The sequence below is a fragment of the Rhineura floridana genome, chromosome 4 (assembly GCF_030035675.1).
Source record: "Rhineura floridana isolate rRhiFlo1 chromosome 4, rRhiFlo1.hap2, whole genome shotgun sequence".
In the NCBI taxonomy this organism is placed as follows: Eukaryota; Metazoa; Chordata; class Lepidosauria; order Squamata; family Rhineuridae; genus Rhineura; species Rhineura floridana.
Genome location: NC_084483.1, coordinates 137,926,350 through 137,939,827, shown reverse-complemented (window position 1 = coordinate 137,939,827; position 13,478 = coordinate 137,926,350). Strand labels below are relative to the sequence as shown.

The following is a 13,478-nucleotide window of genomic DNA, read 5'->3' as shown; positions in this document are numbered from 1 at the left end:
TTAACACTATGTGAATGAGCTTTGTGCTTTCACACTACCAGGGCCTGGGCGAGGGATCCTGTGACTCACAGGGGCCCCTAAAGGGCCCCTCCTCAGGGTAGGAGGGTAGCACTCCTGTTCTGTGGTCCATTCCAGCATCAACTCCCAACCCTGCTGCAGATCACAGAGGCGGAGCTCCCAGGCATCCCCCCCAATACAGGCTGTATGGGCTTCAATAAGCCCTCTCACACACTTCCCACCTACCTCTCCCATTGCTGTGAATGCCTGTCAGCAACCAAGATAGTAGCAGAGACTTCCCTAAGGGGCTGATGCTCCTGCCTCCATCTTGGTTGATGGCAGGCATGCGTGCACAGCATGCATGGCATTTACGTGACGCAACAGGAGAGGTAGGCAGGGCATGTGACAGGTGTCACAGGCCTGGAGCAGGCTCGTGCCCAAGGGCCCAGTCATGCCTGGCCCCAGCCCTACACACTACCCCCTCCCATTTCCTGCCATGGCTGCAAGGAGGAGTTTGGAAGTATCCACTTCTTGTTTTTAAGTAACCGTGATTTATTCTTATATCTGAAAAGGACAATCTGAGATTAGTTTCATAAACTGTAGATAATTGAAACAAGTCAAGATAGAACTGGTTTATGCTTTTGACTTGCTTCAACAAACAATAGTTTAAATTAACTAACACTCCCAGTTCAGACATAACAAAGGAGGGAGTGTATGAACCTGAGGCTTACTGCTGCTTAGTACTAAACTATGGCTTACTACGACATCCAAAATGGTTTAGCATTATGACTGTTCTTTGGGACTTACGGGTAGTTCCTCTGGTACCCAACCAGGATATTTTCACATGCTCACAAAATCTTCCCTGTAGGGAAGATTACTAGTCACCCATATTTGTGACTAGGTATGCCACAACTCAGAAGGAAAGTATAAAGTTGTTTGCCCATAAAAACAAACATAATACAAGGGGCTACAGAATTACAGACTTTTCAAAATATGAAGGTTTTTCTTTTTCTGACATGCTTTGCTTCCAACTGGGCAAAAACCTAACTCAAAGAATCTTATGCAAATCAAGCTGTTAAACTGAAAGAATTCTTAACCTATCCCAAAAGTATAGCATCAAAGGAAAATCAAGACTGCTACCTCTTCCTGGAAGAGATTCTGCCGATTCTTCAGTGCTCTTAGGCGATTCTGCTTGTCTTCATGCTCTAAATGCTCATCAGGTGGGTGGAAGTATCCAATCAAGTCCTGGAGGCTAAGGCTGACTGACTCAATGGGTAAGTCAACTGTGGAAGACTTTGTTTTCTTGCTGAGAGTATCCAGACCCCTAAAATGAATTATACAGCTCTTCTAAGTATGATATGTTCCCAGTCTAATTTTTAATATTGCTGTTATAATGTCTCAAATAAACCTGAGTCTAAGTTCATTAACAAACATGTGATGAACATGATCTCTGATAAGCAGGCTGGTTCAGCATTATTACTGAGAAACCTCAGAATTCAGTCCTCAAGAATGAAAATTGTTCATAGCACTGAAATGTTTCAAAAATGACCTCTAACACTTATTTGTGTCGCTGACCATTTTTTCCCAAATATTCTCCCATTTCAACTTCCCATTACCTACTAACATAGTCTTCCCAAAGCAAAACTATGTACTGAACAATTTATGGTCTAACCCTTGTTCACCCTAGCCTGGTTCACACATAACACTTAGCCAAACTATGGCTAAGCATGAACACACAAAGATGTGGGTATTCAGAGTAAAATGGTGGCTGATTCACTTCTTCCCTGGTCCTGATGCTGCCACACTATCCAGAGCTAAGCCATGGCTTGACTTACTATTATATCTTAACTTTGGTTTGGAACTTGCCTCACCCTTGACTACAGCTTGTGGTTTGTCTAGAACATGTGCAGGGAACTTTTGGTCCTCCAAATGTTGCTGAACAATGGCCAAGGATGATGGGAGTTGTAGTTCAGCAACATCTGGAGGGCCAAAGGTTCCCCACACCTGCTCTAGAGAGAGACAAACTATGAGCCCTGGTTTGGATGCAATACTACACCAAACTAGGCCTTAGCTTCACTTAGTGCCACAGCAGGAGAACTGATGAAGGTGTGAACTGGCCGTAGTTCTTACTAAGAGTTCCTACATGCTTACACATTCACACTCAGCCATGTTTTGGCTTGGTATTATCTGTGAACTAGGCCACTGAATGATTATGTGGCAGAAAGTGCAAAACAATAGATTGACTGATGAAGTTCTCATCTCATACTCATCAGTCTCATTGCCATCCCTGTAATTCCTTGCTGTACCAATTACAACTACATGTAATAAAGTGAATGAAGAGAACAATGCTAACATTATTTGCTGTAGCAGTGAACTGATACTAAACAACCCAGGATCATGGCAACAATTAGTAAAAACAAAAGATAACACATGGGGAAATTACGGATAAAATATTTCAGAATACAATTTTGTTGGACTGACTGCATCGCTGTTTTGAGTGTTTCCTTGTTTCTTTTAGCATGTGTGGCTATCCCTTTGTTGCTCATTCTCTTCACAGTTCAGAGTATGCATCTCTGCTTTTCAACAGTATGCAATTGATTTAAATTGGATTACTGTGCTAAAGAAGTGACTCAGTGTAGACCACACGTAGCCATGGTGCAGACATAATATTTTCCAATCTCAAATTTTAGACAATCCCTTCATCTTCATGCACTACTCCTCACTCCTTTGCATTCCCATGCACCTTCCACTTCCCTCCTCTCCCATTAAAATCCACCCTTACAGTGTTAGTGTTATGCCTCCATAGTCAATATTACATCTGTAACAAGACTGATGCCAAGATCGATCCATTAGGAAGAGGAGGAGGAGGATGGTAATGTTAATTTAAATAAAGAGTGGCTAACCTGGGGCCCTCCAGACATTGTTGAACTCCAACTGCCATCTGTCCCAGCATCAGGGCCAACCATCAGGCATTATAGGAGTTGTACTCCAGCAATATCTGCAGGGCCAAAGCTTACCCACTCCTAATGTAAATAGACCAGGTTCGTATGTAATGCTTAACTATGGTTAATGTTAACCCAGGTTTATAAACCAACGACAAACCACAGCTTATGAGCATGGTTTGCGCATGATTAATAAACCATGGTAATGCTGCAGGACCTGGTAGGGATGATCAAATAAACTATTGTTTAATAAACCATGGCTTAATATTACATGCCTCCAGGCCAAACTGTCATATGTGTACATGGTGCGTTACAAACTGCAAGAAGATGGAACATTGTCCCAGTGAGGCTCACAGTGCAAAATTTGACAAAGGAGGCAACAACAGGGGAATGGGAAAAAGTGAAGATAGGGTAAGAATGTTTGCTTATTTACTTTGCATGTACTTAGGCCTAGTTACAGGCTAAGGTTTTAGTTTTTTATCAGAACAACTCACATACCTTATGAACCTGTTGAAAAGGAAGACGGTACTACGAATTACTCGTGCAGTACGTGACTCTTCATGCTGAGATCTGGACAATGTTAGACCATCATCCATATGGCCTTCATGGTGCATGATAGCCTGGGGGGGGGGGGGAAGCGAAAGAATAATCACAAAAGGAGAAAAATATAGCAATTTTTAGTTTTACAGCACTTTTCCCAATTGCCCAAAGCACTTCACGCACATTAGCTCATTAACCATAATCCACTGGTAGGGAATCTCAGGCCCAGGAGCTCCATGAGGCCCTCTAGACCTCTCTAACTGTCCCTCAAAATTCTCCAGGTACACCTGTCAACAACTCTAGCTAGAATGTGCCCTTGAACAGGGTTGGCACCAGACTTCAGCAAGCCCTTGAAGGTGATGGTGGCGCAGGCAGCTTAAATAAGGGGCTTAAATAGGCCAGGCTGCATCAGGTGATGGCAAGCATCTTGGATGATTGTAAAGTATGCGGGTACTAATTCAGCGATGCAGGAAGTGTCATGGCCAGCCTGCACCAGTGGTGGGGAATGTTGCCTGGGAGGGTGGCTTCTGCTCCACAATTTGGATTGTGGAGTGAGAGCTACACCCGCCCACCCAGACCCAACAGCAGCCTGGCCACCCACTGGCACTGAGCCTGCCCTTGAACTTTGATAATGCCTCTTGCTTATTTGGATGTAAGATAAAGAGACGTGTGTGAGTGTGTGTGTAGAAACTCACCTACTGTACAAAGGTAAAATTTATACTTTTGCCTGTGGCCCTGTCCACCACTCACATGTGGCTTTCAGAAGATTGCCCTGAAGGGAGACATGCTAGAGCTAGAGACACGCTTCCCAAGGGAAGAGACGCTTAGTTACAGATAGAGAAGCCTTCTGGTACTACAATGCTGCACTATGCAAGTAGTATTCCAGTCCACACAATAAGAAAACTGTTTCTTCAAACATACTCATAGAGAAAATGGTAGAAGCATGCATAAATCCATTGCTGAAAAAACTGGAAATATTAATGTTTCCACAAAATTTGCAAGACTTAACATTGCATCTCAGCATGATTGATCACCAGTCAGCTTTACTGGAGACACATTGTGTTTATGAAGTGATCACTGACACTTTTGTGACTGTTTACATGCTGCAGTTGCCTCTTCCTATGCACTAGCCAGTCATCTTGCACTAATGGATCTTACTGTACAAGAGACTTCACAAGTGGACAGCTTGCATTTGTATGTACAATTTGTAGAGGATAACAAATTAAAAGGTAGTTTTGCAACATTTCCACTAGTGTAAGCTCATAAGCAAAACTTCTGCCAGAGGACCTGTTGCATTGGATTCTTCTGCTGTGCAACACTGAGAAATAGACCTGCACTAGGGCTCTTGCACTAATGGATTTATAGTGTTGCATACAACCCTGTATTACAAAAACTGCAGTTATTTCTTCTTCCCCTTTCTGTAATATCTGATGTTATTACTATGTCTGTTTTGCAGCAGTGGAGATGATGAGGTATTAATCCTAATGGCACTTATTTATTTATTTTATTTATTGAATTTATTAGTCGCCCATCTGGCTGGTTATCCACCCACTCTGGGTGACATACTGTCGAGCCCCAGGTCTTTCAAGGGAATCATTCAGGAAGGGGGGTGGACGAGCTTCAGCCCCCTCACAATCAAGGAAGGGGGCTGGACGAGCTTCAGCCCCCGCAGCTAGAGCAGCAAGGGGCAGAGCCTGAGACTTTTGAGGACACTGGGGGAGGGAGTGTACTTGACACTGTGCCAGTTCCCATGGACAGGCCTCCTGCTGAAGAAGACGCACCAACAGAACCATTGGGGGAATCTCTGGCATGCGCGTCAATTCCAACCCCCCTGGATCCCCCTCTTGACACTTCAAATGCTTCCCTGCCTCCTGACCTCCAGCCTGCACCTATCCAGTCGGTATTGTCAGATGAGCCGTCGGAGGCGCGCCTTCTTTCACCTCGCGCCAGACGTCACAAGAAGCGCGCCAGTCAGAGGGAGGTTCTTCGAAGGAGTGAGAGATTACGAGTGAAGACCTTTCCTATTTAAGCTTGCACCCCTCCCCGACTGGGGTGCTGAGTCAACTTCCTTCATAGGTTGCAGAGTATGCTTAGTAGCTTAGATAGGGCTTGCAGTGAGTTAGTTAGTCGAGTTAATGAGGCATGTTGCCTTTGATGTTTCAATTACCCTAATAAAACAATAATTTCTTCCACCCTCATCCCTGTCTTGTGCCTCACACACTGGGCAGGACACGTACAAAACAAAACATCCAAATACATTTACGTTAATTTGAGCAATTCAGGTGGTGAATTGAACTAAATGTTGGGAGGAGGAGATCATGGAAGTGAATTTCTACCAGCAACCCTGTAACATATAGTTCCGGCCCAAGAATTCAGTGCCTACTGCCATTCAGTGCCTACTGCATATCACCCCTGTGTTTTATCGACTCCACTCGCTCCCAATTTGCTTCCGGGCCCAATTCAAAGTGCTGGTTCTGACCTTTAAAGCCCTAAACGGCCTTCGACCAATGTACCTGAGGGACCGTTTATGCCCATATGTACCTGCCCAGGATTTAAGATCATCTGCCCCTGGTCTCCTCTGCATGCCTGGAGTGAAAGACAGACTGACAGGCACGCAGGAGAGAGCTTTTTCAGCTGTGGCCCCCAAGCTTTGGAACACCCTACCCCAAGAAGTCCACTTTGCTGCCTCCCTGATGGTTTTCCAGAGACTTCTGAAAAAGATCTTGTTCTGGAGAGCCTTTGGGAGGGACTGAAGGGTAGAGCCTGACACTGATTTTATGCCTTCTACATTAAATTTTACTCTTGTAGTCCCCTTTAGTACCACTCCCTATATATACGTATATATGTATGTGTACATATATAGTATTTATGTGTATATAGTATTTTATGTATTTTAATTGTATTTTATGTATTTTAATTTAATTTAATGTTTTTGTGATTTTATTGTTTACAATTTTGTTATGTACGTGTTCGATTTTATTTTTGTAAGCCACCCTGAGTGTCCTATTATAGGGTAGAAGGGCGGGATAAAAATATTTCAAATAAATAAAGTAAATAAATTTTGACAGAAAAACACATTTCGTACTTGGAAATAAATCTACAATGCAGCATTGGTAGTGTCATTTCATTGTTATCATACCTACTTTATGTTGGTATAACATCATACCTTGCGTTGCACAGATCCCATTCTTACAGATTTTGCATCCACTGATTGGTATGTAAGCCACAAACCCGTGTCAACATGCTGTATGAAGCAGACTGAGTCTCCATACTTTATCTCAGGTGCTCCCATTCCATCCACATCTTTCCTGATACCCACATCCAATTTTTCCTAATAAACAAACAAACATTAGCCCACACATGAAAAATTATTTTGAAAAGTGAAATATTTTTTCTAAACATAAAATAGTAAGCAATAAAAATTGATAACATTTACATGTACAGTTGAAGGTCTACTTATTTCAGCTGGATTTAAGTGTGCTTTTTATTGTACAGAATTCAATTTCTTTTCTATGTATTTTTATTAACCAAGCAACATTCATTATTACATTAATTCTTCATGCCTGGAGTCTGTAATTTCACTATATTAATCTTCAAATACAATAATTCCAATACACTGTCTATATACAAATATGAAAGGCATGATCCTGTCCTCCATATTAAGGATGGGATCCATTAACTGGTGCTGCTTCGATAGCATTCCGTCAACCTAACAAGCAGTATCAATTAGAGTTTGTTCTTTGTCCACTATCAGCTGCTTTCCTCTCTCCAAAAACAGTTATATTAATATTGATATTTTAAATATGAATATATAAAAGAAAATATAAATATCTGGGAGGGGGAAACGGATTTTGGGAAAAAAATCAATATTTTGGAAAATATCAATATTTTAAAAGAAAATATTGATAAAAGAAAGGAAAGCAGTTTTGCAGCAGCGGCTCCTTCTCCACTGGTCAGTTTTCACACTAGCAGGCAAGCAGAGAGTGGCTGTTTTCATTTTGGAAAGGAAAAGAGGAAAGCAGCTTTCAGTGCCCTTCATCCTCCTAGAGTCAACATGGGGAGACTTGTCTTTTTTCAAGTAGTGGGGGTGGCCGAGAGAGAAAAAGCTGTAGTGCTATGCTGTGAGTAAAACAGTAGAAGATCAATATATTTGAGGAACTATTTGCGGGGGGGGGGACGGTGTCTGGGGAAAAGCCACTGAAGTTTGGAGCAAACAGCATCACTTGGAGAGTATGTGGGCCTTTGAAAAATCCAGTGCTAAAACCAAATATAGGAGAATTCTTAGCCATTCCTACTCCACGCCGCCTGCACACACTTGATTCCATAGGCTCAACAGACCACAAGTCACTGCTCCTTCCCCAAATGTGATATGCATATATGTGCAAAAGTGATGAAATGACAACCTCAGGGAAATGTCATGAAATTTATAAAAACTCAGTCCAATATGGAAGATTCCCATAGGCTCAGCAAAGCCCTATTATATCAGATTCCATCAGTGTGCAATGTGTTTTACAGCTATTTTTCAAATTTTAAAGATTTAAACGATTGAAACAGAAAATCCCAATCTGAAGAGAGGCAGAATGCAGCTTTTTATTAAGACCTTACTGAAGACTCTCTCTCTCTCTCTCTCTCTCTCTCTCTCTCTCTCTCTCTCTGTGTGTGTGTGTGTGTGTGTGAGAGAGAGAGAGAGAGAGAGAGAGAGAGAGAGAGAATTGAAACTCTGTAAAACACAGATTTTTGCGTGCAAAAAGCATTTGTAAAGGTAGATTAACCAACAGCACAATTAATCCCCATTGAGCCCAAAGGGGTTTACTCCCAACTAAGGCTGCAATCCAATAAACACTTACCTGGGAGTAAGACCCATTGAATCCAATGGAGCTTACTTCTGAGTAGACATGTATTGGATTGCAGCCTTTGAATAGTACATATTTTACCCAGCACTTCTGTGAATTTAGGTTTCATCAATGCAAACAGACACCTGACCTTGAAAGAGTCAAGACTGAACTTATAGAGAGAGTAATGTATAATTTATAACAAACAGACATACACTGAAAAAGTGTAGGAATGCATATTGCAAATGGAATTTGTATCCATAGGCATGCTATATCTGGCAAGTAGGTATGAGGATCAAAATAGCAGTACAGAAGGTTTTACACCCAACTGAATAAGAAAATTAAATCAACAATCAATTACAAGAGCCCAATCAAAGAGCTGCATTCAGAGCTTGTACCTTTATGTGCTTTTATGGCCCACTGCTATTTAATTTCACAGAGAAAATGGTAGAAGCATGCATAAATCCATTGCTGAGGAAAGTGGAAATATTGTTTCCATGAAATTTGCAAGACCTAACACTGCATCTCAGCATGACTGATCACCAATCAGCTTTACAGGAGACACATTATTTTTATGAAGTGATCACTGACACTTTTGTGGCTGTTTACATGCTTTAGTTGCCTTTTCCTCAAGCCACACTGTCTTGCTATTTATCAGGAGGAAAGCCAGAACATTAGCAACAAATCTAAGGGATAAGGGAAAAAGCAAAAGTTCAAAGCAGAGGAAAATCAACAATGGAAGTTGAACACAGAAGATGTGGAGGATCAAAGTTGAGCAACACAAAAAGCAGAAGAAAATGCAACAAATGCTGAGAGAGCAATTCCCAACAAATGCTGTCCAGCAATCTCCACCTACTTCCTTTTAGAGGGTTCGCTGGAAGGCTAGCGCTAGGGAAGTTCTGGCCTCAGGTAAATCTGTATTTTGGGTAGGGCAGAGTTGAGGAACAGGGGAAATCAAACACCATAAGTTATATTACACTTTTTATAACAAAAAATTACCTTTGAAGACCGAAAACAAAATGCTGTAGATTTCACATCAGCTTTCTCTTTGTCCGTTAGAAGAAGACTCTTGTCATCCATCAGGCTTAAATACTTCCCTGTTGTTATATGTCTTAATCTGAATGGCTGCCCCCATCTAATGTGACTTCCACTCCACCTAATAAAAGATCAAATTTGCATTCTTAGATCATATAATATTCCATGCTTAAATGTTAAAATGGACCATTGGTCTCACCTGAAGGGTGATTTTCCTATGAGTACGGACATCACAACGGTTTTAGCTCCACCTATCGTGCGAAGGCAAGAATGTCTTTGAAGTCAAGACTAGGGGCGTCAGGCCCCTCCCACTCTCCAGTTCATTCGCAGCAAGTCTAAGGAGAAATATCTAAAAAAACAAGAACAAGGCCAACCGGCCTGGCAGCAGGAAAATAACACAATAGTACCATGCATAGTAACATGACTCCAACATAGCGGTATAACAGAACTAGAAGTCTTGACTTCACTCTTAAATTTAAATAATAGCGTAACAGTAACATATAATACATTTGAAAATATATAGTCATCCTCCAACTGGGAGGGTCGTGATGTCCGTACTCATAGGAAAATCACCCTTAAGGTGAGACCAATGGTCCATTTTCCCTATGAGTCCGGCCATCACAACGGGATGTACCACAGCAGCCCATACAGGGAGGGACCACCCACGTGTTAATCCTCATTAAGAACCTGTTGCAACACTCGTCTGCCGAAAGATGCGTCAGCAGAGGCATAACGATCAATTTTATAATGTCTTATAAACGAGTGTGGGGTAGACCAGACTGCAGCCCTACAAATATCGGCAACAGGAGCATTAGTGGCAAAAGCAGCCGAAGTGGCAGCTGACCTGGTAGAATGAGCCGTTATACTAGCTGGAACTGACAGATTCAGAGACTCATATGCTAAAGTAATACATGCCCTTAACCAACGGGATAAAGTAGGATTGGAAACTTTATGCCCCATAGACCTTGGATGAAAGGATACAAACAGAGACTCCGTTCGTCGAATCTCTTCGGTCCTAGACAGGTAGGTCTTGAGAGCCCTCCGGACATCTAACGAATGCCAAGCCTTTTCAAGAGGATGGGTAGGATTCGGGCAAAAGGAAGGCAAAACAATGTCCTGGTTGCAATGAGAAACTGAATCGACCTTGGGACGGAAGGAAGGATCAGTGATCAGTCCTTATGGAAGACGCAGAGGTGTTGAGCAGAAGACAATGCGCCCAACTCCGAAACGCGTCTGGCAGATGTGATTGCGATCAGAAACAAGACCTTGAAGGACAGTATACGTAGGGGCACAGTCCTGATGGGTTCAAACGGAGGGCGTTGCAAAGCCTGCAGGACTTTCGGCAAACTCCATGAGGGGAACCGATGGCCAACAGCCGGAGAGCGTAGGGCGACTCCCCTCAAAAAACGTTTGATGAATGGATGTGAGGAAATATGATCTCCAGGAGAGGACACTGAGAGAATGGACGACAGAGTGGACGCATGTCGACGTAGAGTATTGGGTCGAAGTCCCATCATAAAGCCGCTGTGGAGAAATTGGAGCACCTGATGCACAGTGCATCATTGACATTGCCAGAAGATCTGAGAACCACGGTCGGCGTGGCCAAAATGGTGCTATCAGAACCAGCTGTGCCCTTTCGGTTCGTGCCTTCCTCAAGGTTTTGGCTAACAATGGTATGGGAGGAAAGGCGTACAAAAGACCTTCTGGCCACGGTATGGACAGAGCATCCACTGCTTCTGCTGTTGAGTCCAGGTATCGGACAAAGTACCTGGGAAGCTGGCAATTGCGACTGGAAGCAAACAGGTCGACTGAGAGGGTGCCGAACCGACACTGGAGACGGTGGAAAATGGCTGGATGAAGTTTCCATTCTCCCGGAAAGACCTGTTGTCTGCTGAGCCAGTCTGCTGTCACATTCCAAATCCCTCTGAGATGTTCTGCTTTCAGGGATTGTAGATGTTGTTCTGCCCAGACAAAGATGAGGGAGGCTAAGTCCTGCAGAGGACGAGACCTGGTGCCCCCCTGTCTGTTCAAATGTGATTTTACACACGTGTTGTCTGTTCGAATGAGCACATGATGCAAAGGGAACAGAGACTGAAAATGACATACAGCTAAGTGGACAGCCTTTATTTCCAGCCAGTTGATGCTTTGAGATTGCTCTGCGGTGGACCAAACCCCCTGAACGTACTGGGAGTTGCAGTGGGCTCCCCAACCGATGAGGCTGGCATCTGTGGTTACAACGGTTCTGCGGGGTTCTCTGAACGACGTGCCCTTGGAGAGGTGTTGAACCTTGGTCCACCAGCGGAAGGAGAGGCGCAGTGCGGGGCTCAAACGAACTCTGCGATGGTCGGAGCTGGCAATGTTTTTTTGAAAAGGTAACAGAATCCATTGAAGGGGCCGAGTGTGGGCTCGAGCCCATGGGACAATGTGGATTGTAGAGATAAACATCCCGAGCGCTCTGGCGAGAAGCATGACGTCTGCGGATGTTTGTTGCATCAGGGACCTTGCGATGCTTGTGATGGCAGTGATGCGATCTGGAGCCAAGAAGACCATTGCCTGCAGGGTGTCCAACATTGCCCCTAGATGTAGTAGGCGTTGGGTTGGTTGGAGATGGCTTTTGTCGAAGTTGACAAGCCAGCCGTAGGCCTGCAAAACATTGAGGGTGATTGTTAAATGATGATGAGCCAGCTCCTCAGACTTGGCCCGTATTAGCAGATCATCCAAATATGGGTAGATATGAACCCCTTGGGTCCGGAGGTAAGCCACTAGGATGAGTAGCACCTTGGTAAACACTCTTGGAGCAGAGGAGAGGCCGAATGGCATCCCTCTATATTGAAAGTGTTGGTGGCCAAAAGCAAACCGAAGAAACTTTCTGTGGGCTATGCAAATGGGCATACGCTTCCTGAAGGTCGATAGAAGCCAGGAAGTCTCCTTCATGCAGACTCTCCGTAATGGAATGGGGTGATTCCATTTTGAACCTGCGATATGTTACAAAACGGTTGACAAACTTGAGGTCCAATACCGCCCTCCATGATAAATCTCGTTTTGGCACAGCAAATAGGAGGGAGTACACCCCTTCCGACCTCTCAGTTGTGGGAACTGGCTCTATCGCTGCTATGTCCAAGAGGTGGTGTATATCTGTCTGCATAATGTTGTGCCTGGCTGGTGCCCTTGGGCAAGGAGACGGATGGAATCTGTCTGATGGGGTTGCCCAGAACTCTATGGTATAGCCATAACTGAAAAGGTAACTGATCCAGGAGACCGTAGTAAGGCGCAGCCATCAATCTCCAAAATTAAGTAATCTGCCACCTATGGGGAGGGCATTAATACTACTTGTGTAGGCGAGGGCCTCCCTTATATGAGGACGATGAGTTGCCCCTGCGCCCTTGGTACTGACCTCTGCCCTGGAAGCGTCGGTTCCAGGAGCCCCTGAATGCGTTGGGGTCATAGGATCTGAAGTCGCGGCCTCGTACTCCTGGCCGCGTTCCTCGAAAGGGCTGGTTAGAACGGAAGGCAGGAAATCGCCTGAAAGGCCTGTGGTCGATGTTCTTGACTGTGGCCAGAACCGGTTTGTGGGCGTCTTTGGGATCAACCAGCACTGCCTTTAGAGCTTCCTCGCCGAAGAGTAGAGATCCGGAGTAAGGAGCCCTGGACAGGTTCAATCTGGCCGCTGAATCAGCTTGCCAGTGGCGAAGCCAGAGGGTGCGACGAGCGACTATTTGAGCCGTCATGGCTCGTGCCCCTAATTGAGTGGCATCCAAAGTGGCATCGGCCACAAAAGCTGCTGTCTTACGCAATTTCAATAGTGCTCTTCTGAGGGCGACAGGATCAGGGTTAGCGTCCTCTAGAAGGTCATCCAGCCACATCATAGATGCTCTGGAGAAGATGGAGGCTGAAGCGGAGGCACGCATGGCTAGGGCAGTGGCCTCGTGATTCTTGCGGAGGGCGAAGTCTATTCGTCGCTCAGTAGTGTCTTTTAGGTGGGATTCCCCTTCCCTGGGCAAAAGAGATCTTGAAACGAGGCGAGCGATTGGTTCATCTATGCCAGGGACATCTAACTTGGTGGCAAAGTCTGGGGCTAGGGCGTAAAGTCTGTCAGCCAGGTTCTTGAAGCGTCGAGCTTTGAGTGGATGAG

General features: G+C 44.3%; 1 protein-coding gene across 1 annotated transcript in view; it reads right to left on the bottom strand.

The window, feature by feature from the left end:
- The window catches only part of RYR2 (ryanodine receptor 2), a 725,812-nt gene that overhangs the window by 490,587 nt on the left and 221,747 nt on the right, over nt 1-13,478 (bottom strand). The window contains exons 11-14 of the mRNA XM_061624580.1: nt 9,311-9,467; nt 6,646-6,810; nt 3,438-3,559; nt 1,138-1,321 (exon numbers count right to left, since the gene is read on the bottom strand). Of these exons, the coding sequence (XP_061480564.1) occupies nt 1,138-1,321; nt 3,438-3,559; nt 6,646-6,810; nt 9,311-9,467 (628 nt within the window). The remainder of the gene's footprint in view (nt 1-1,137; nt 1,322-3,437; nt 3,560-6,645; nt 6,811-9,310; nt 9,468-13,478) is intronic.